Source organism: Oryx dammah, unplaced genomic scaffold (genome assembly GCF_014754425.2).
Source record: "Oryx dammah isolate SB20612 unplaced genomic scaffold, SCBI_Odam_1.1 HiC_scaffold_11, whole genome shotgun sequence".
Classification (NCBI taxonomy): domain Eukaryota; kingdom Metazoa; phylum Chordata; class Mammalia; order Artiodactyla; family Bovidae; genus Oryx; species Oryx dammah.
Window position 1 is genome coordinate 42,205,947 of NW_024070195.1, and position 21,834 is coordinate 42,227,780.

A 21,834-nucleotide genomic window follows, 5' to 3' on the forward strand; every position below is an offset into this window, starting at 1 on the left:
AATATTCTTGCCTGGACTATCCCATGGACAGAGGATTCTGTTAGGCTACAGTCCATGGGGTTGCAAAGAGTAGGACACAACTGAGTGACTTCACTTCTTCACTCACTTCACTTAGCAACTGAACAGCACAGAGACTTTTAAATGAACTGGGAGTCATCGGAGGATTTTAAGCCGAGGAGTGACCTGGTCTGATATAGTAGCAGGATCACTCTAGCTCTGGTAAGGGAAGAGACCTGTGAGGCTGTATTTCAGTAAAATGTGTTCCAGTGCTGCTGCTGGGAAGTGAGCCATCACCCCTGTCTCTTCCTGCTGGCTAGTTACAAGATCTTCTCCTTATCTCTGATGTTCTACATCTTCATTATGACATGTTTAGGCATGGATCTGTTTTTATTTATCCAAGTTGGAATTTGAAGATAGCAGTACATCTGAAGTGTGCTGTTTTCCAAGAATTCTGGAGGGTCTCTTTCCCATGTTTTCTATCATTTCCTTATGTGATTTCACATAGACATATATTAGACTTTCCCTCTTGATCCTTCCCACCTCAAATGCTTTCTTCCAACTATTCCATCTCCTTTATTTTTTTCCCATTATATATTTTTTTCTTTATTAAAAAAATTGTATTGGGAATTCCTTGGTGGTTCAGGTGGTCAAGATTCTACTGCAGGGGACACTGGTTTGATCCCTGGTCAAGGAACTAAGAGACCTCATGCCCTGCCCCATGACTCCCCAAATTTTATTGAAATATAGTTGATTTACAATATCATGTCAGTTTCAAGGACACAGCAGTGATTCAGTTATCTATTCTTTTTCAGATGCTTTTCCTTATAGGTTATTACATAATACTGAGTAGAGTTTCCTGTGCCATATATAGTAGATCCTTGCTGTTTACCTATTTTATACGTAGTAGTGTGTATATGTTAACTCCAGACTCCTAATGTATCCCTGCCTGCTCTCACTTGTCCTTCCTCTTTTAATCTCTGGACTACGTGGTGAATGCTTTTTTTTTGTTCTTGTTTTACTTCTGTCTTCTATTTCATGATTTTTCTATTCAAGTGTATCAAATCTGTTATTTTTTAAAATTAACTTTCAAATCTCAATCATTTTAGTTTTTATTGCTAGGAATTCTATGGTATTCTTTTCCAAATCTGCTTGACCAGGACTGGTCACTTAGATTATGTTGTTCTTTGTTCAAATGTTCAAGATATTAAAAAAAAAAAATCTGTATACATGTATGAATCTTACTTTTTTTAAATTGTGATAAAATATACATAACACTGGAAAAGGAAATGACAACCCGTTCCAGTATTCTTGCCTGGGAAATCCCATGGGCAGAGGAGCCTGGCAGGCTACAGTCCATGGGGTCGCAAATAGCCGGACTCGACTGAACTAGGCAACTAACACTTTTCTTTCATTTCATACCAAAACGTTAATAGCGACTCACTGGTTGATGGAATTTTATTCTTTCATTATTGGTATGCGCTAACATTGTAACTCAACAATTACACTGCTAGGGCTTTGTCCTAAAGAGACTACGTGACAAGTGTGTAGATAAGTGTGTGGCATCGTTAGTTCTAACACTGAAGGATTAATATATATACATATATATACCCAATCATAGAGTGTTGCTTAAACCATCCATTAGTGGGCTACCACCTAGTCATTAAAATTGTAGGTATTAATTACCTTGAAGAGAGATTCATGAGATAGCTGTAAACGAAAAAAAACAACAACAAAAAACAGGTTTCCACATATCATACCACAACATACGTACAAATCATCCCATTTTTGTCAAAAAATACATTTCCTTTGACCCACGTTTGATCCCTGGGTCCAGAAAATGCCCTGGAGAAGGGAATGACAACCCGCTCCAGTGTTCTTGCCTGGCAGGCTACAGCCCATGGGGTCGCAAATAGCCGGACTCGACTGAGCTAGGCAACTAACACTTTTCTTTCAATTCATACCAAAACGTTAATAGCGACTCATCGGTTGATGGAATTTTATTCTTTCATTATTGGTATTGCCGTCACTGTTATTTTGTAGGCAGATGGTATCTCCTTTTCCCTGCTCAAAGAGCATATATTCCTTACATAATAATAAATTAAATTAACCGGCGGGAAACGGAGAAAATAAAGACGTAGGGTGTTTCTAAAGGACCCGACCAGGCATGAAGGTGATCATTTTTTGATAAAGCACGCCGGCTCCCACTCCCGCACTTCCTCAGGCCGGCCGGGGTGCGGGGCCGCAGGGGCCGCCGGGGCCGCCAGTCTCTCAGGCACCGCCGAGGCCGCCTCAGGCAGCTCGCGGGTCCTGACAGGGGGCGGGGCCCGGCAGCCCGGAAGAGGCCCCGCGCGGCGCACGCCCCTTCCTTTCCAGCGCCGGCCCCGGACACAGCAACCGTCGCGGTGAGTCCCTCTGGCGCCGCGGTACCATCGGCCCCCATCCTGGCCCTGTCTCCGCCGCCGCCGTCGTGCCTCGCCGGGTTTAGGGTGGCGGGGGCCCTCTCCCGCTCCCCGCACGTCTATTTCCGAGCAGGCAGCGCCCAGAAGCTCATTTCTTGGCGGGGGGGGGGGGAGTAGTGGGGCCCTGGCAGGCGAAGATTGGTGTCTGGATGGAGGAGGGGAAGATGAAGCCTTAGCGTGGCGGGGACCGTCCGGGCAAGACGGGAGACTGCGTCCATTCCGCCCGCTTTTTTCTTTTTTTCGGGGTAGAACCCTCACTTCGAGTTGCCTCCCTGCTCGGCCATGGAGCTCTGGTTTAGGAGTAGAGGGGTGGGCTGTGAGGGCCTCAGCCTTTTGCTTTGGGGTCAGAGGCCCGTCACGAATCGACAGGCTTTCTTCTGGCCCCTTCTCGCTCGCCAGAAGGCACCGCCGCGCGTGCCGCATTAGGTACAGTTGCTGATGCGCCCCAAACACTCCAAGGGTGTAGGGCTTGAGGGGCTTCCCTGACAGCCCAGTTGGTAAAGAATCCGCCTGCAATGCAGGAGACCCCGGTTCGATTCCAGGGTCGGGAAGATACGCTGGAGAAGGGATAGGTTACCCACTCCAGTATTCTTGGGCTTCCCTGGTGGCTCAGCTGGCAAAGGTTCCGCCTGCAATGCGGGAGACCTGGATTGGGAAGATCCCCTGGAGACGGGAAAGGTTACCGACTCCAGTATTTGGCCTGGAGAACTCCATGAACTCTGAAAGAGTCAGACAGGACTGAGTGACTTTCACTATAAGGGTCTGACTCCTGCCCCGTGTATACTTGCGTTGTGAGAGTGAAAATCAGGGGCGGGAATGTCCCCCTAGCCCCACCCTCGTTTTATCTTAAAGTCCTGACAACTTCTTAATCCTGTTTTTGAGGGTGGAGAAGGGAACTAGTGACTGTTGGGCTTAAGTGTGCAGGGGTTTAAATTCCTGTTTTTCGGAATGTTTGAGACTTTTGCTGGTTGGATAGTCACTCGTGTGTGTGTGTTCAGTCTTAGGGGGTGATGAACTGGGTTATGGCCTCTGGCCACAGTGCTCAGAAGTATTCTTGCTTATTTCTTCCTTCTTACAGATGTTGATGCCCAAGAAGAACCGGATTGCCATTTATGAACTCCTTTTTAAGGAGGGGGTGATGGTGGCCAAGAAGGATGTCCACATGCCCAAGCACCCGGAGCTAGCAGACAAGAATGTGCCCAATCTTCACGTCATGAAAGCCATGCAGGTAGGTGGGGTGCGGGTGGAGGGGGGCTTTTCCACTGGTGGTCAAGGCAAAGTCAGGACTCCCAGTGCTACTTGCTACCTTAAAGGGCCGTAAGGTAGATACACTGTGGAAGCTTGTCTGCTGTGCAGTTTAGCTTCCCGTTTGCACTGCCTTCCTAGCTTCAAGCCTCTAGTTCTGTGTTAACAGTGGTTTTCCCTCTTACAGTCTCTCAAGTCACGAGGCTACGTGAAGGAACAGTTTGCCTGGAGACATTTCTACTGGTACCTCACCAACGAGGGCATCCAGTATCTCCGCGATTACCTCCACCTGCCCCCTGAGATCGTGCCCGCCACCCTGCGCCGCAGCCGTCCTGAGACTGGCCGGCCACGGCCCAAAGGTACAGTGCTCACGTAATGTCTGCAAGGGCATCCTCTGAAGTTCTTTCTGCAGGGAGAGGTGAAATGGTGGGGTTTTGTGTGAGCAAGGAGGTGGTCTTATTAATACACCACCACCGGAGTCAAATTTTTTTTTTAAAAAACAAAAATACAGGAGAACAAAGTCATACTTGTGCAAGTTTAAATTCTTAAAGATGACCTCAGCAGGAAGACTGCTCTGAAATTTGGCATGAATCATGCGACTGTTTTCTGTGAGTGCAGGTTGTCTTTTCCCAGATAACTCTGGTCTTGTTAGCCTTTCCTCCAGGAGTTGGTGTCGTTCTTTGCTTTGTACACATAAGCACATCTCTTACCTGGATAGAATTCAATTTCATCTCTAGCATATACACCTTCAGTTTTCAGGCGAGCTGTGTGCTCCCTCTGGTTTTGTAAATGCTGCTTATAACCAGCAAAAATGGCCTTGGACCACAGACTTGTAGATGTATTTGTCATCTTAGAAGTCCCTGTTTGCAGCAGGCCTCACTTGTTTGCTCTTAAAGTTTAGCTGCACGAACTCCACAGGATCCAGGATGGGTGAAAGAGTGGAATCAGCTTTTGGGGTACTCTGGCATGCAAGATCTAAGTCAAGTCCTAGAACATCAAATGGAATTGAACACAGGTCTTCAGGCCATCCCAAGAAGTAGTATTAAACACAGGCCAGATACATGTGGCAGGGTGTTGAGAGTTCAAGTAGACCAAAGTGTTTATCCCCCAAGAAGCCCAGAGCAAAGCTGTTTACCATACGTGAAAGAAATGAAAAGAGTTTCTTGGCAATGGGAGGAAAATAATCAAAAGCCAAATAGGACAGAACGGATGTAGAGAGAGAGTGTGTGTATGTATATATACATATATATCTATATATATACACACGTATACACAGATAACACTGTGAAAGGATCTTGTTTGCAGGGAGTTACCTTCTGACTTGAGATCATTGCTGGCTCACAATTGGCATTTGTCAAGTTTATGGTTCCCTTATTTTCTTTTTTAAAAAAAAAAAAAAGCCTGCACCGGAGGTTTTATGAGTTTGAATAATGAAATGCGGAGATTACTAAAAACATGATCATCAGACTGCCTAGGTTCCCTGGAAAGACGTCATGGAGCTCAGGAATTTGTATTCTTTATGAAAACTCACAAGGGTATTCTACTGGTTAGGTAGGATTACATATGTTTAGAGCAAAGGTTCTTCATTGCACCTTGGAAATCAGTCTTACTTTTATTTAAAGAATCATAAATGCTATAGATAATTTTGTGGAGTAACAGGGTAGAGAGAATGCTGGATTAACCTTCCAGTGTTAGAATGTTAACGTAGCTTTTTTAAAATCTGCCTTAATACGTACGTTTCACAGCCTAGTGAGGTATAAGGCAAAGCCTGAGCGGAATTAAAGGATTCTTGGTGGCTTCTATTTATATACTTACATTGGAGGTGAGGCTTGCTGCTTATGGTGACTCCTTTCCTGTTTGCACTAGAAGTTTTCTATTTCAGAGATGGGTCAAGTTCAAAATTTTGGCCATTCAAATGTTTGTAGAAATGACTGGGTTTCTTTATTTGCCAGATATTTGGGAAATCTATGTTGAGAAATAAAATAGAAGAAAGCAGACCTTTTGCAGGTGTGGTGGTGGTGTAGCTGCTAAGTCATGTCCAACTCTTGCAACCCCAATGGACTGTAGCCTGCCAGGCTCCTCTGTCCATGGGATTCTCCAGGCAGGAATACTGGAGTGGGTTGCCATGTGTAACATTTTTAATAGGATGTGCATTTTCCTAGGTCTTTGAGGGGTCAGAATGTCAGTGATGGCAAGTATCTAGCTGACAGTTCTGGGTGTAGGAGTTCCTGTCCCATTAATGAATCATAACCAAGTTTTTTTGCAAAGCGAAAGTAGAGAGCAGTTTTGAATTTTCTAGGCCTGAAAGGAGCAGAGTTCCCATGTTGCCTTGTGTTCATATTGCGGTTTTATCTGTGCAGGTCTGGAGGGAGAGCGACCCGCAAGACTCACGCGAGGGGAAGCCGACAGAGACACCTACAGACGAAGCGCCGTGCCCCGTGAGTATCTATCGGCGTGTGGATCTGGTGTTGGGGTGGAGTCTCGGGATTCTCCCCTGCCTGGGGCTCGGCCCTTGAAGATCCCAAGGTGACCAGTGAAGATCCTTGGGTTCATCTCAGGTCATACCATCTGGAGTCCATTGTGCGCCTTGCCTTCTGCAGGGGTTGGGGTTAGGAGGGACGCTCTCTGAGCCGGGGACACAAAACACTTTAAAGACTTTTAACTGGAACAAAACTGAAAACTTTCAGGAGAGCAACATGCTTTTCTTTGTTTTGTGTTCCTGTGTGGTAAATTACTTGAGGGCAGGGCCCACTCCCATCACGTTTGTTTCTTTTTATTGCCAAAATAATGCAAAATCTTGTTTTTAAATAGCAGGTATTCGCATTGATGGGAACCACAGATGTCTGTTCATACAATAGATATATTAAGTGCCTATGGTTTATGCCAGACACGATTCTAGGAGCTAGTGGGTAGTAGTGGACATAAAAAGATGAGATGCTCTTCTCTCTTGAACTTGCATTTTGGTATTAGGACATGAATAAGCAAAAATAAGTGTATAATCATGTCCATGGTGGGTGCCACAGGGAAAAATTAAAGCAGGGGAGTAAGTATTGAAATTTCCAGTAGGATTTGCGGGAAAAGTTCTGTCAAAGTGAAATAGAAGCAAACGTTTGGAGGTAGTGGGGCTACTGGGGGAAGGCGTCTGGCTTGTCTAAACAGAAGGTGGCGGGAGTGGTAGGTGAGGATGTCTTGTAGTTGTGGGCCATGGTAAGACTTGAGTTTTTATTCTGAAATAAGATGGGGAGCCATTCAGCTTGGTTTAAAGAGACTGTCCTTGTTGCAGAAGTAATAATTTGTGATATAAAAGCAAGACATAAAAGGGAATGTATACTTTTACTACTCCTGCCTGGTGGCTCAGATGGTAAAGAATCTGCCTGGAATGCAGGAGACCTGGGGAAGGTCCCCCGGAGAAGGAAATGGCAACCCACTCCAGTGTTCTGGCCTGGAGAATCCCAGGGACAGAGGAGCCTGGCAAGCTACATACAGTCCATGGGGTCGCAAAGTGTCAGATGCAATTGAAGGACTTTGACTTCACTGTTGTCTCCTACTTGTGGTACCTGATTCTTCAGATGTGAAATCCTGATGGAAGTGAGCACTTGAACTAAATACTCCTAAAAAAGAATTCCTCCAGCAGACGAGCTCTTGGTTCAGAGAATGTTCGTGGTTGCTCTTTTTAGAAGTCAAGGTACACTGGAAATGAGTCAGAGGATGTGACAGTTGGTCCTGAAGTTGAGGATGGGGAAGTGAGCATTTCAGGGAGAGATGGGCATGATCAGGTATGAAGATGTGTGGCTCTCTGGTTGGGGGGGTGCTGCTGAGTAGGCAGCAACCTGTAGTGGGTGTGGTCTGACTTGAGCCAGAGGTAGGGTCGATTTGGATAGGAATTACTGATTTAGCCCTGCCACTGCTACCACCTTGCCCCTCAAATGTGAATTGTAAATTTTCATAGAAAGTTTATGTGTATGTTAAACTTTTTTTAATTCCAGTATATTTTTAAATGTTACCTTGATTTTTAAAAAATGACTTATTTATGGTTGTGCTGGGTCTTCACTGCTGTGTGGACTTTTCTCTAGTTGCAGCTGCTCTAGTCGCGGTGCAGTGGCTTCTCGTGGAACATGGCCTCTCGAGCACAGGCTCAGTAGTTGTGGCTCATGGGCTAAGTTGTTCCGAGGCATGTGGGATCTTCCTGGATTAGGGATTGAACCCATGTGTCCTGCATTGGCAGGTAGATTCTCTGCCACTGAGCCACCAGGGAAGCCCTGAACTGTTAGCTTAATATGTACGTTAGTGGGATACTTTGCCTTCGCTCAAGTCTTGAAGTCTCGTGATATTTTGCACACATTTCAGTTTGGACTGGTGGCTGCTGTATAGGGCAGAGCGGTACTAGATCTTTCATCTTGTTGTTTCATCTTTACCTCTTAGTTCTCCCTTCACTGAGCTCCCCCTGTGAGCTGGGTGCTGGTCTGAAGTGTGGAAGTAACTCAGTGATAGGAAGTACCATATAGAAAGGGCACATGGTCCAGACTTTGTGGTCAAGGCAGCCTTCCTGGAGAAGGCAGTAGTTTGGGCTGTGAGTTTAGAAAGATGTCTTGCTCAGGATGAAGGCGGGAGCAAAGGTGGCTCAGAAGATGTTTCCCCACTGCAGGGTGTAATTTGCTCGTACTTCATTCTTTGCTGACATGACTTTTCTTGCAAAGTGGGCTTGGGTCACTTGTCTGCCCTTGTTCTGTAGTAGATCAGACCATATGATGCAGCTAAATCTGTGTTTCTCATTTCAGCTGGTGCCGACAAGAAAGCCGAGGCCGGAGCTGGGTCAGCAACTGAATTCCAGTTTGTAAGTGTCCCCTTTTTGCTCTCAACCCTTTGGATCTGCTTCTGCAGGGATGTCCTAACCACAAATCCAAACAGGTTTTTACATTCAGGCACAGCCTGCAGTCTTCTGTAAAGAAAGCAATTACTGATCTCACAAATCAACACTCCATGAGGCACAGTGGTATTTTCTAGTTCAGTAACGGTTAGCCTTATCCCCCGGGTTAGTTTCGTGAACTAAGCTGAGAACTGGACACTGGAGATTGAGCAGGCTCTGGACCCCAGTTTCCCATGTATAAAATAGAGCTGGTGGTCATACCTATCTCGGGCTAATTGTGAGATTAATTAATCTGAGTAGAGTATTCAGCCCCTGCATGGTGTATCACTGTCAGGACAGCTGCTGCCCCTGAGCAGCTTTTGACGGGGCACTGTTGTTCTCTAGGTCTCCTTTATGAAAAAGTGTATATGGCGACGCAGGATCACGTCCTGTTGCTAGGTGCTTCCATGTGTGTATATGGGCATGCTCCAGAGTGCGTGTCCTTAATCCCAGTTTACAGAGGTGACCCCAGAGTCTGTAAGAGGCAGGGCTGGATCCCCTGAGCCCTTACATTTGGGAGCCTCTCCAGTGCCCGGCACACCACTGATGCTGATATGTACTTTCTCTTGCAGAGAGGCGGATTTGGTCGTGGACGTGGTCAGCCACCTCAGTAAAGTTGAAAGGGGTTGTTTTATGTTGAATAAACCTGTAAACAGAAAAAATTAATTTTGTGTGCCCTGTTTTGTTTGCATTATGTAACCTAAACAGGAATGGTTCAGGTTTAAGGGTTAGAGTGTAAGTGGGGCAGGACCGTATTGGTTTTGGGAATTGTCATTTTACAGGGTGACATCACTTGTCGCTGTGTGAGCTGTAGTGCTTGGTTTTGACCTGGCCCTCCCTGTTCCAGAACTTGCTCCCTGTAGAGTCCTGTCCAGTGTGGTCACCATTCTGGGAGGTTGTGGGAAAGTTGAGTGTCTTGACCAAACCAACAGTGCTGGCTTGGCTCTGTCTGGTGGGAAAGCTGCTGTTCAGTTGGTGCTGGAATTACTAATCTTCGATGTTCGGGGTTTATAAGAAACAGAAAAACACACAAAAATATCCCAAAAGGACTGCTCAGCCATCTGAAGGCCCCTTACCCCACCCTGGGATCTTTTATCTCTGCATAATCAGAAAAATAATAGACAACTAGAGTTCTTGCTGTCCCCGGGTTCCTGCAAAACAGGAAATGCACTGTTTTCCTGAAGTTTGTTGGTGACCCAGCATAAGACATGAGTGAATGGTGTTTATTCTTGGTGAGGCCAGATGTCACCTTTTCCCGTTTTGACCACACTGCCTGGCGTGCAGGAAATTCACTCCCCGACCAGGGAATGAACCTGGGCCCAGGGCAATGAAAATGCAGAGTCTTCTAACCAGAGTGCCATCTTGTAAGTACCCAGAGAGGATTGATGGGACAATTGCTGTGGTCCTCCACTACAAACACCATCTGCCTGGCGTGGTGCCAGGGGGCATGGGCTTGCAGGCAAGTTTGTTGGGTGAGATGCCAACTTCGCTTTGCAGATCAAATAAGGACTGCTGATGGTTATAATCAGGACTTCCTGCACAGGGGTCAGCTTTTGAGGAGCAACTCTGGGTTAGCCAGCAGGCCCACCAAGGTAAGGAAAGCCAGCAAGACTAGCTGGAAGTGGCTTTTAAGGGGTATGGGAACGTGGGGATCATTGGTGGGGTTCTGCAGCTTTACATGGAGAGGGAGAGTGATAGCCAGGTGACACTGGTAGTTTCCTGAGCTGCGTCAGTGGTTCTGCGCTGGCACCCACAAAGCCATATCAGTTCACCTGTTGGCTGAAGCTCCAATACTTAGGCTCCGGATGCCAAGAACTGACTCATTGGGAAAGACCCTGATGCTGGGAAAGACTGAAGGCAGGAGGAGAAGGGGACGACAGGATGAGATGGTTGGATGGCATCACTGACCCAGTGGACAGGGAAGCCTGGTGTGCTGCATACCATGGGGTTGCAAAGAGCTGGACACTGAGCGACTGAACTGAACTAAGTAAGAGCTGAACCACCAATTTCAGTCTTGACAGGCTGTTGTAATTTAGACCACAGGGTGGCAGCCGACAGCAGCCCTGAGTGTGCACTCGGCCCTGGGAGGTGAACTTTGTATTCTGAACCACCAATGAGCAGAAGCCTGCCTTGGCAGAGTGGCAGTGTTGGGGGAAGCTGTTTCAGAGCAGCCTTGGCTGCCTTGCCAAAGATTGCTTTTTATCCAATTTTTCTGCTGGCGCGAGCGATGTCAAGTGGTTGCCTGTGTTCGCACGCCTTGTGATTGTTTAACCTGGATTCTGCTGTGAAATGTTAGCTCTCAGCTTTACTGTTACCCGCCGAGGCCAGCAAGGGCGCAGATGGGTTTCCTGTATAGCTTTGGTGATTTTCTGGCCCTAAAATGTCACTTTCTCAGCTTGGGCTCTTTGCCAGCCCTTTCCCTCGTGATTTAAATTCATTCCAGAATGTGTTCTCCAAGATGACCCATGCGCTCTGGGAAAACCCGAGGCATCTACAGGGTAGAGTCAGAGACTACAGATAAAAATCCACAGTTGGAGGTGTTCTTGCTGCCTGCTGGGCTCCCTCCTCCTTTCCCCTATGTTGGGAAATTGAGTGACCCCTGCCTATCAATAGTCACTCATTAGCTGCTTGGGGATTGATGCTGATAGATGCTCTGGGAAGCCTTGAAAGGCTTGAAATTTTTCTTTAAGGACCTCACTGTTCAGTTAGGAAAGCAAAACCAAAGCTCTACATTGAGACCATAATACCAGATACTGTATAGGTGGCAAATCGTTAGTCCAGACAAAGGAAATGAAGGGCAGGGGCAGTGGTGAGTGAGTGAAGGCTGAAGTGACCCAGAGGTGCATGTGTCCCGTGAGGGGGCTGGTGCTGAGACCAGTCAGGATTGGAGAACAAAAATGTTGGGTGGTGCCAGGTTCCCTGGTGGTCCAGTGGCTGAACGTCAGTGCTCCCAGTGCAGAGGGCTCGATCCCACATGCCACAACTAAATAATAAAAAGGTTTTTAGAAAATAAGTTTGGGAAAAACAAATATTTGCTAATACAAGTGCCTGAGAAGGTCACTTGAGGTGGATGGAGTACAAGGGGCACAGGCCCCCCTGGGCACATCCATCACTGGGTGGAAGCTTTGGAGAAGTTTGAGCCTTTCTTCCAGGGTTGGTTTTGAGGCCCATGAAAGCCTGGCACCTGCCCACCAGTCCCATATTTGGCTCACCAGCTAATCCCCACCACCGCTACCATCAAAACAGGCTCCAGAGGATTTTTAAGGGATTTTTGAAGCTGACAGCTGAAGGCACATTTTCCTAATACAAACTTCCCTATATGGACACAAATCCCCTTTCTCTGAAAAATACAGTCCCCTTAAAGGGAGTACCAATAACAGCTTTAAGCATCTGTGTTTCTCTAGAAGTCCACACTTTGGTTTGATTAATAAATGAACCTTCGAGAAGCAGCTGCCACATGCCTATGCTAGATGCTGGGAGACGAAAATGTTTTTGAGAAGGATACATCCTCTGGGCCTGAAGACATGAGGGCCCGCCTGGACCCTCCCTACGTGAGTGCCTGGCCTGGGCCTCCAGCAGGGCAGTGTGGGCCCTAGGAATTCCCCAATTCTGCCTTCTTCTCCAGAAGCCAGACCAGCTAAGTGAGGACTAAGAGACAAGGGACACCTGTGCCCAGACTGTCTCCAAGCTTTGGGAATGCAGCTTGGAGTAGCCCCACAGCAATGTGGGCTCACAGGCTCCTCCTTGTCTGCCTCAGAATGCGCTCATCGGTTCTAAGGCCTGGGAGAAAGGAGTCTTGCTGAGAGCACTGCTAGACCGATTGTCTCAAAGCCCACAGATGGAGACCTGGTTTAATCTGTCCTGGGACCTGGTCTGCCTGTTTCCAATGAACTTAAAGTACTCTTGGCTCTCAGAGGATGGATCAGTGACTTTTTTAGAGTGGGCTTTCAGGACAGAGTCTCAGGAGATTATTCGGTGGTCTACTGGCAGTAGGTGATGATGCTGGGTGTGGAGGCAGGACTGCAAGACACCCCACAGCCCCAGCCCTTTCTGCTCCTCCTCGATTTGTGCTACTGTGGACCTCCCCCAGAACCAGTGCAATGCCCTAAGAGGTCCGTTGCCTGTAGCTTTGCTCTGATTTCCACTACTCTCCCTAGTCACAGTTCGTTTTGAGAGACACATGTAAACAAAGGTACTCTTCATCTTAAAATCCTTCCAAAGTTCCATGTTGCCTTCCAGAGCCTTCTAGAATCTAGGCAATGGCAGGCTCCGTGCATGGCCTAACAGTTTCATCTGTCGACCAAAACAAAGCTCCAAATTCCAGAATCCAGCTACACTGACACCCTTTCTCAACTTCAGGCTTTTTTGCTTGTGGTATTCCATGTGGGGGGAAATTCTCCCACCCCCATCCACTCAGGGGTCTTGTTCATTCTTCAGATTAAATTATGTCCTCTGAGAAGCCTTTCTTGGTAGAACCCACCCTACTGCAAAGTCCAGTTAGAGGTGTCTCCTGGTATGCTCTGGGCGCCGAAGTTCTCCAGGCTGTGTGGAAGCTGCTCAGGTTCTAGACCATTTTCTCTGACACAACCTTACCCAGGGTCTTATACCGAACAGTAGCTACTTTACAGTTGTTTGCTGTGTGAATGATGTCCTGGCAGGAGTGGTCGCCGAAGAGCTATCCCCTTCTGTAGAAAGGACACTGGTGAAAAAAGACTATCCCTGCGGAAGGGACTTCCTGGCTGTCCAGTAGTCAAGGCTCCACGCTTCTAAGACAGGCGGCTTGGGTTCAGTCCCTGATTGGGGAACAAAGACCCCACATTCCTGCTGTGTGTGTGTGTGTGTGTGTGTGTGTGTGAGTTAGTCGTGTCCGACTCTGTGATTCCATGCCTTGTAGCCTGCCAGGCTCCCCTGTCCATGGAATCCTCCAGGCAAGCATACTGGAGTGGGCTGCCATTTCCTTATCCTGCTGTGTGGTGCAGCCAAAAAAAAGTCTCTGCAGGAACCTAGACTGGGAATGCAGAAGGGACTGTGACACTGATACACCCTGACCGTGGAGGGACTGCCAGCGCTGGGAAGGCAGGCCTGGAAATATACACTAAGTGGCCCAGTGGCTGGGGTTGGAAGTGAGCTGGTGGTTTCTGGGGATGAGGGGTGCAAACACCATCAAGAGAAAGGCCTCCCACAGTGGGCCACTGCGAGCGTCTGAGCTCCATTGGGCGGTTTAGAGTCGCATGAGATCCACAGAGTGACCGGAGAAGCAGCCTGGGGCTCCCTTCCCCAAGCCCAGGAGTCTGTATTCTTTTTATTCCTTCTTCTTATGTTTGGTTACATTGAGTGGCATGTGGGGTCTTAGTGTACCAACCAGGGATGGAGACCTGTGCCCCCTGCACTGGAAGACGAAGTGTTAACCACTGGATTGCTGGGGAAGACCCTACTTTTATTCTTTTTTTTTTTTTTTTCAGCTTTATTGAGGTATAATTGACATAAAGTACACATACAGGCAGACCTTGGCGATATGGCTGGTTCACTTTCAGACCTCTGCAGTAAAGTGAATTGCAGTAAAATGAGTCACACACATTTTTTTTATTTCCCGGTGCGTATAAGTTATGATAGGATTTCCCTGGTGGCTCAGATGGTAAAGTGTCTGCCTACAATGCGGGAGACCCGGGTTCGATCCCTGGGTTGGGAAGATTCTCTGGAGAAGGAAAAGGCAACCCACTCCAGTACTCTTGCCTGGAAAATCCCATGGATGGAGGAGCGTGGTAGGCTACAGCCCATGGGGTCGCAGAGAGTCGGACACGACTGAGCAACTTCACTTTCATAAGTGATGATGCACTGCTGTGTGTAACAGCATTATGTCTGAAAACCAATATGCATATCTTAATTTAAAAATGCTTTATTGCTGAGAAATGCCAACTACCATCTGAGCCTTCAGCGAGTCATAGTAGTAACATCAAAGAGCACAGATCAGCATAACAAATAATAATGAAAAAGTCTGAAATATTGCAAGAATTAAGAAAATATAATATATGAAGTGAGCAAATGCTGTTGGAAAATGGTAGATGACAGATGATCTTATTTGCAAAACAGAGACACAGACAGAGAGAGTAAGTGTATGGACACTGAGGGAGGAAAGGGAGAGGCCTGGATGAGTTGGGAGATTGGGGCTGACGTATATATACCACTGATACGATGTATAGAATAACTAATGAGAACCTACTGTAGAGCACAGGGGACTCAGTGCACTGTGGTGACCTAAATGGGAAGGAAATCTGAAAAAGAATGGTTACATGTATACATACAGCTGCTTTACTTTGCTGTACAATGGAAACTAACACAACTATCGTCAAGTAACTATACTCCAATAAAATTTGATTTTAAAAAATGGCTCTGTGACTTCCCTGGTGGTCCAGTGGCTAAGACGTGGTGCTCCCAGCGCAAGGGGCCCAGGTTCAATCCTTGGACAGGGAACTAGATCCCACATGCCACAACCAAGTGCCATAACTAAGACCTGGTGCAGCCAAATAAATACTATTTTTTAATAATAATAAAAATTTTAACTGGCACATATAGACTTGCTTGATGCCAGGTTGCCACCAACCCTCAATTTATTAAAAAAAACCTCAGTATCTGTGAAGGGGTATACATGAGATATGCCCGTATTTAGAATGTACAGGCTGATAAATTTTGACATATGTATAAGCCCATGAAATCAAAATAATGACTGGTAATCCCTCGCCCCATCCCCAGCCTTTGTGCCTGATCTGCTTTCTGTCAGGGTGGCTCAGACGTTAAAGCGTCTGCTTTCAGTGCGGGAGACCCGGGTTTGATTCCTGGGTTGGGAAGATCCCTGGAGAAGGAAATGGCAATCCACTCCAGCACTCTTGCCTGGAAAACCCCATAGACGGAGGAGCCTGATAGGCTACAGTCCATGGGGTCGCAAAGAGTCGGACACGACTGAGCGACTTCACTTTCCCTTTTCTAGAGTTTTATAAAGATGGAGTTATACCATATGCACTTGTCTATAGGCTGGCTTCTTAGCCACATTGAGATCCATCACAGTCATTGCCTGGTATCAAGTTCCTTTTTGTTGCAAAGTAATATTCCATTGTAGGGATACAGCACCGTTTTTAACCCATTTACATCTCTTGGGTACATACCTAGGGATGGAGTTGCTAGACCACACAGCAACTTTGTGACATTTTGAGGAATGGCTAAACTGTTTTCCCAAGTAGCTGCACCATTTTACATTTCCCACTGGTAGCATATCACTTTGAATTGCTTTCATCTTCACCGAAACTTGGGCTGTTTGGTCTTTTTATTTTAGCCACTCTAATAGGTGTGAAAGTTGGGATTTTATCCTGTAGATTGAGAGTGAGTAGTTAACAACGTAATGGTGAGGATTGGTGTAGCCAGGAGTGCTGGATGCTTGGCAAATATGAATACTTGAAACCCCACTGCAGGAAATTGTAAACGGAATCTAGGTCTGTGCCGTGACCACACTGGGGCACTGAGTGGTCACGGGTAAACCACTCAGTCAATAGTGACCACAATACACATTCAGCTTGCTAACGGGAAAGGGAGGGGGGAAATCCATCATTGGATTGCTCAGTTTTAGAAAGAGAAACTAGGACAGAATGAGGGCATGAGCAGGGGGAGAAATGAAAGGAATTGTTGAAAAAGTTACAGCCCATAGAAAGCCTGGAGCCCATTTCTATTAAAAGTGCTTTATGGGAAGCCCGTGATAAATGCATGGCACAAATCCAAAAGAACAGCCACTTAAAAAAAATAAGCCCTGCATGGTTTACTGACATATCAAAGAGGCCATTGTGAGGAGAAGGGCATCTTTAAAAATACATATTAGAGGAAAGATAATAAATAAAAATACATATTAAGTGGGAAAGGATCCCCAAGCTGAGGGAATTAAGAGACCTCAAAATGGAGCAAAACCTGTAAAAGTCACAAATCAAATGGTATTAAAAATTTCTGAAGAGGACCAGCAAGAAATGTCAAAGTAAATGGTTCTAGTTAATTTCAGCAGGAGAGGCAGGAGGTCAGTTTGAGGATCTAGGGTCACCAGCCCATTAATATGCAAAGAGAGTACAGGAAGGGGGACTGGAGGGGGGAGGGACGAACAGTCAAAGTGCTCTGACATCTTTGCCATCATCACACAGAGATTTCCCTTTCCATTAAAATAAAAAAATATGGAAAATTTCAAAGATAAACACAAAAGTGTAATAAGCTACCATATACCCACCACCAGGCTTCAACAGTCAACAATCTGCCACACTTGTTACATCGATCCCTATACTCACTTACCCCTAACTTGATAATTTTTTAGTCACGTTTACATGCAGTAAAATTCACCCGTTTCAGGGATACAGTTCTGAGTTTTGATAAAAATAGGCAGGTAACCAGGCTTCCCAAGTAGCTCAGCAGGTAATGAATCCGCCTGCATTGCAGGAGACCCTGGTTCAATTTCTGGGTCACGAAGTTCCCCTGGAGAAGGGAAAGGCTACCCACTCCAGTATTCTTGGGCTTCCCTGGTGGCTCAGATGGGAAAGAATCCGCCTACAATGCTGGGGACCTGGGTTCAGTCGCTGGGTTGGGAAAAATCCCCTGGAGGAGGGCATGGCAACCCATTCCATTCTTGCCTGGAGAATCCTCATGGACAGAGGAGCCTGGTGGGCTACAGTCTAGAGGGTCGCAAAGGGTCAGACATGACTGGCGACTAAGCACAGGCATGTAACCACCACTACAGCAAAGCTATAGTACCTTTCTATCACCCTAAAAAGGTCTGCTGTGCTGCCCCTGTGTGGTCAACACTTTCTTCATAATTGTATCTTCCCCAGAATATCAGGAAACTGGAACCAGAGCACTTCCCTGGTGGTCCAGTGGCTAAGACTTCATGCTCCCAATGCAGAGGGCCCGGGTTCAACCCCTGGTCAGGGAGCTCGATCCCACAAGCTGCAACTAAGACGTGATGCAGTCATATAAATATATATACACACACACATATATACATTAAAGAACACTGGGACCATACAGTGTGTCCTCCTTTGTGTCTGATTTATTTTGCTCAGCATATGGCTCTGAGATTCATCCATGATGTTGCCTGCATAGGTAGTTTATTCCTTTCTATTGCTGAGTAGTATTCAACTGTGTGGATGTACTGCAATTTATTCATTTTTATTTTCTTTATAGAGGCATTTGGGGACCACCTGACAATGTAATATGCAAATCCTAACTCAGCCCTTTTGACAAATGGATCCAATCATTTAACTCACTTGCCTAAGAAAGAGAAAAGCAGCCTCTGACATCCAGGAACTGGCCTGACCCTTACAAGCAGGCTTTGGCATGCTGCAAGTTGCCTGGCGCTCACAGTGAGGCCAAGTCACTCTCCTGTTGGATATAAACGATGTCATCTAACATCTGCATCTAGAAGGTGACACTGTGACTCAAAGTCAAAAAACTTTATAATCGTGTCTGTGCTGGTGGTGGTTTAGTCAGTAAGTCATGTCTGACTCTTGCGACCCCATGGACTGTAGACTGCCAGGCGCCTCTGTCCATGGGATTTTCCAGGCAAGAATACTGGAGTGGGTTGCCATTTCCTTCTCCAGGGGATCTTCCCGACCCAGGAATCGAACCCGGGTCTCCTGCATTGCAGTCAGATTCTTTACCGACTGAGCTATGAGGGAAGCCCTTATAATCTTGTCTAAGCACAGAGAAAAACAAGTTCACAGTAAACCAGTAAATATAAAACACACCACTCTCCTAGCTGATATGAGAGACTGCTTTTGCACCAGTTACGACTTTAGCCATGTTCATTCCTCCCTCCTTCTAGGGAAGATTTTTTTAAGATACCCAATCATAGAACTACCCTGCTTCCCGACAGCATCCAATCCAGAACAAAGCCCTGTTTCTTTAAAACTTGCCCCAAATCACCTAAACTAAGTTGTTTTTAACACCTGAGATGCCCTAGGCTCTTCCCTGGTATGTGTTCTCCATTACTGCAAGAAGCAAAAATCCCAGCTTATTCAATCACTGGTATATGCTTGGTTTTTGCCTGGAGGATGTAGAACTTTTCACTTTCCCGTAAAATTCTCTTATGTCTCTTTTTAGTTAATCCACCTCCCCAGCCCTTCCCAAACCACCCCCAAACGCCCCTGCATCACAGGTGGACGTCTGTGTTGTTTGGCTATTATGAATTAAAGCTGCTGTGAACATTTTGTACAGGTCTTTTTGTGGACATATGTTTTCATTTTTTGCCAGGTGTATTCATTTCCTATTGCTGCTATAACAAATCCACACATATTTAGGGGTCTAAAACAACACAAATTTAGGGACTTCCCTGGTGGTCCAGGGGTTAAGATTCCACGCTCCCAACGTAGGGGAGGATCCCTGGTGAGGGAACTAAGATTCCATATGCCACGGGGCATAGCCAAAAAAGAAAAACAACAGCAACACAAATTTATTGTTAATATCTTAACTGTTTCAGGGGTCAGAAGTCCTAAGCAGGTCAGGAGAGTTGTTCCTCTGGCTGCTTTGGGGACAATCTCGTTCTTGTTTTCTCTAGCTTCTGCAGGCCACTGGCATCCTATGCCCCCTTCCAACATCTTAAAACCAGCGTCTGTAGATCTCTCTCTCTCTGACCTCTGCTGCTGTCCTCACATCATCTTCTGTCTCTGGCTCTCCTGTCTCCTTCCTTCCCTTCTAAGGACACTTTTGATTACTTTGGACCCACCCAGATAATGCAGGCTAATATCCCCATCTTTAGATCCTTTATCACACCTGGAAGGTCCCCTTTTCTATTTAAGTTCTGGGGATTACAATGTGGGCATGACTTTGATTGGGATTGCTTTGAATATACAGATCAAGTTGGGGAGGATTAACTTCTTAACACTCTCAAATCTTTCAATGGATTAATAAGGTTTATCTCTCCATTCATTTAGATCTTCTTCAGTCTCTCTCAACAACGTTTTATAATGTTAAGTGGAAAATCTTTTGTTAAATTTATTCCTAAGGATTCTTATGGTATTTTAAATGGAATTGTATTTTAATTTGATTTTCTCATTGTTTTCTCCTGGGATATTAAAAATCACTGATTTTTAACCTTTTAAATTAAAACATAATGAACATACAATGAAAGGCACAGATTTTAGATATTCAGTTCAATGAGTTTTGACAATTGCATACTCCTGTATAATCGCTGCCTAAAACAGGACATAAAACATTTTTATGCCCCCAGTATGTGTTTTCTGCCCTTTTCCAGACAATTCCTTCCTCAGCCCTCCTACAACCACTATCAGATATCTATCATCACAGATTAGTTTGGTCTGTAGTTATATTTTATAGAAATGGATATATATATATATATATATATATAATATACACTTTTTTTTTTTTTATTTGGCTATACTGCATGGCTGTGGGATCCTGGTTTCCCAACCAGGGATCAAAACCTGCGCCCCTGCAGTGAAAGCCCAGAGTCCTAACCACTGGACTGACTGACAAGGAGTTCCCAACATACACTTTTCAAAATGAGTAGCTTCTTTCACTTATAATGTTTTTGGAATTAATCCATATTATTGCATGTGTCAGTAATCTGTTTTATGATTGAGTAGTACTCAATTGCACGAATATACCATCATTTATTTATTTTCCTCATGACACGTGGGCTACTTCCAATTTGGGGTTATTACAAATAAGGCTGCCATAAACATGTAAGTTTTCGTGGACATTTATTTTTACTTCTATTGAGTAAATGCCTAGGAATGGAATTGCTGGGTCATAGGTTAGGTCTCAGAGAAGGCAATGGCACCCCACTCCAGTACTCTTGCCTGGAGAATCCCATAGACAGAGGAGCCTGGTGGGCTGCAGTGCATGGGGTCGCTAAGAATCGGGCACGACTGAGCGACTTCACTTTCACGTTTCACTTCCATGCACTGGAGAAGTAAATGGCAACCCACTCCAGTGTTCTTGCCTGGAGAATCCCAGGGACGGGGAAGCCTGGTGGGCTGCCGTCTATGGGGTTGCACAGAGTCGGACACGACTGAAGCGACTTAGCAGCAGCAGCAGCAGCAGCAGCAGCAGCAGGTTAGGTCTAACTTAGTAAGAATTTTCTGAAAGTTTCTTCAGAGTGGTGTTTCATTGTACAACTGGCACACAACCACTGTATCAGAGTTTCAGTTGCTCATATCCTAGCCAACATTTAGTGTTGCAAGTCTTTTTGATTTTATTCATTCTAATTAGTGTGACATTGTATCTCTTTGCAGTTTTATAGTTACCTAATAATAATGATCTTAAGCACTTTTCTGTGTGTTGCTTGGGCATTTTGGGGTCTTATTTTGTGAAGTATCTGTTCAATTACATGTTCCATTTTTAAAAATTGGGGTGTTTGGGACTTCCCTCATGGTCCTGTGGTTAAGAATCTGCCTTCTAATGCAGGAGACATGGGTTTGATTCCTGGTCAGGTTCAAACCCTGGTCAGAGAACTAAGATGCCTCATGCCATGGGGCAACTAAGCTGCATGCCACAAACTACTGAGCCGACCCACCACAATGAGAAGCCCACATGTTACCTGAGGCGCCCCAGTAAATAAATCTCTAAAAAATAAATTAGAGACAAAATGGCAGAGGAGGAAGCTAGAAAGACAACCAAAATGACCAGGATTTGGGAAATTCTGCTAATCTGTGAAGATTAACTACAACTAACTGAAATTCCATATCTTCTGTGTCCAGGGCTTAGTGAAATGCCAATAACATTACAGGCAAACCTCGGAGATATTGCTGGTTCAGTTCCACGCCATGCAATAAAGCAAATACTGCAATAAAGCAATTTTGCAAGATTGCAAATATTGCAAAAGTCACAGAACTTTTGTTTTCCAAGTGCAAATGTTTATACTATGTCAGTTTAGTTGCTCAGTCATGTCCGACTCTTTGTGACCCCATGAATCGCAGCACACCAGGCCTCCCTGTCCATCACCATCTCCCGGAGTTCACTCAGACTCACGTCCATCGAGTCCGTGATGCCATCCAGCCATCTCATCCTCGGTCGTCCCCTTCTCCTCCTGCCCCACAATCCCTCCCAGCATCAGAGTTTCTTCCAATGAGTCAGCTCTTCGCATGAGGTGGCCAAAGTACTGGAGCTTCAGCTTTAGCATCATTCCTTCCAAAGAAATCCCAGGGTTGATCTCCTTCAGAATGGACTGGTTGGATCTCCTTG

General features: G+C 45.8%; 1 protein-coding gene across 1 annotated transcript; it reads left to right on the top strand.

Moving 5' to 3' along the window:
• Positions 1-2,276: 2,276 nt before the first annotated feature.
• Positions 2,277-9,276, top strand: LOC120869815 (40S ribosomal protein S10). The gene is made up of 6 exons (XM_040249076.1): positions 2,277-2,402; positions 3,538-3,687; positions 3,892-4,063; positions 6,065-6,142; positions 8,483-8,538; positions 9,183-9,276. The coding sequence occupies exons 2-6, from the start codon at positions 3,538-3,540 to the stop codon at positions 9,222-9,224; spliced, it is 498 nt and encodes a 165-aa protein (XP_040105010.1). The 5' UTR covers positions 2,277-2,402; the 3' UTR covers positions 9,225-9,276.
• Positions 9,277-21,834: the final 12,558 nt, after the last annotated feature.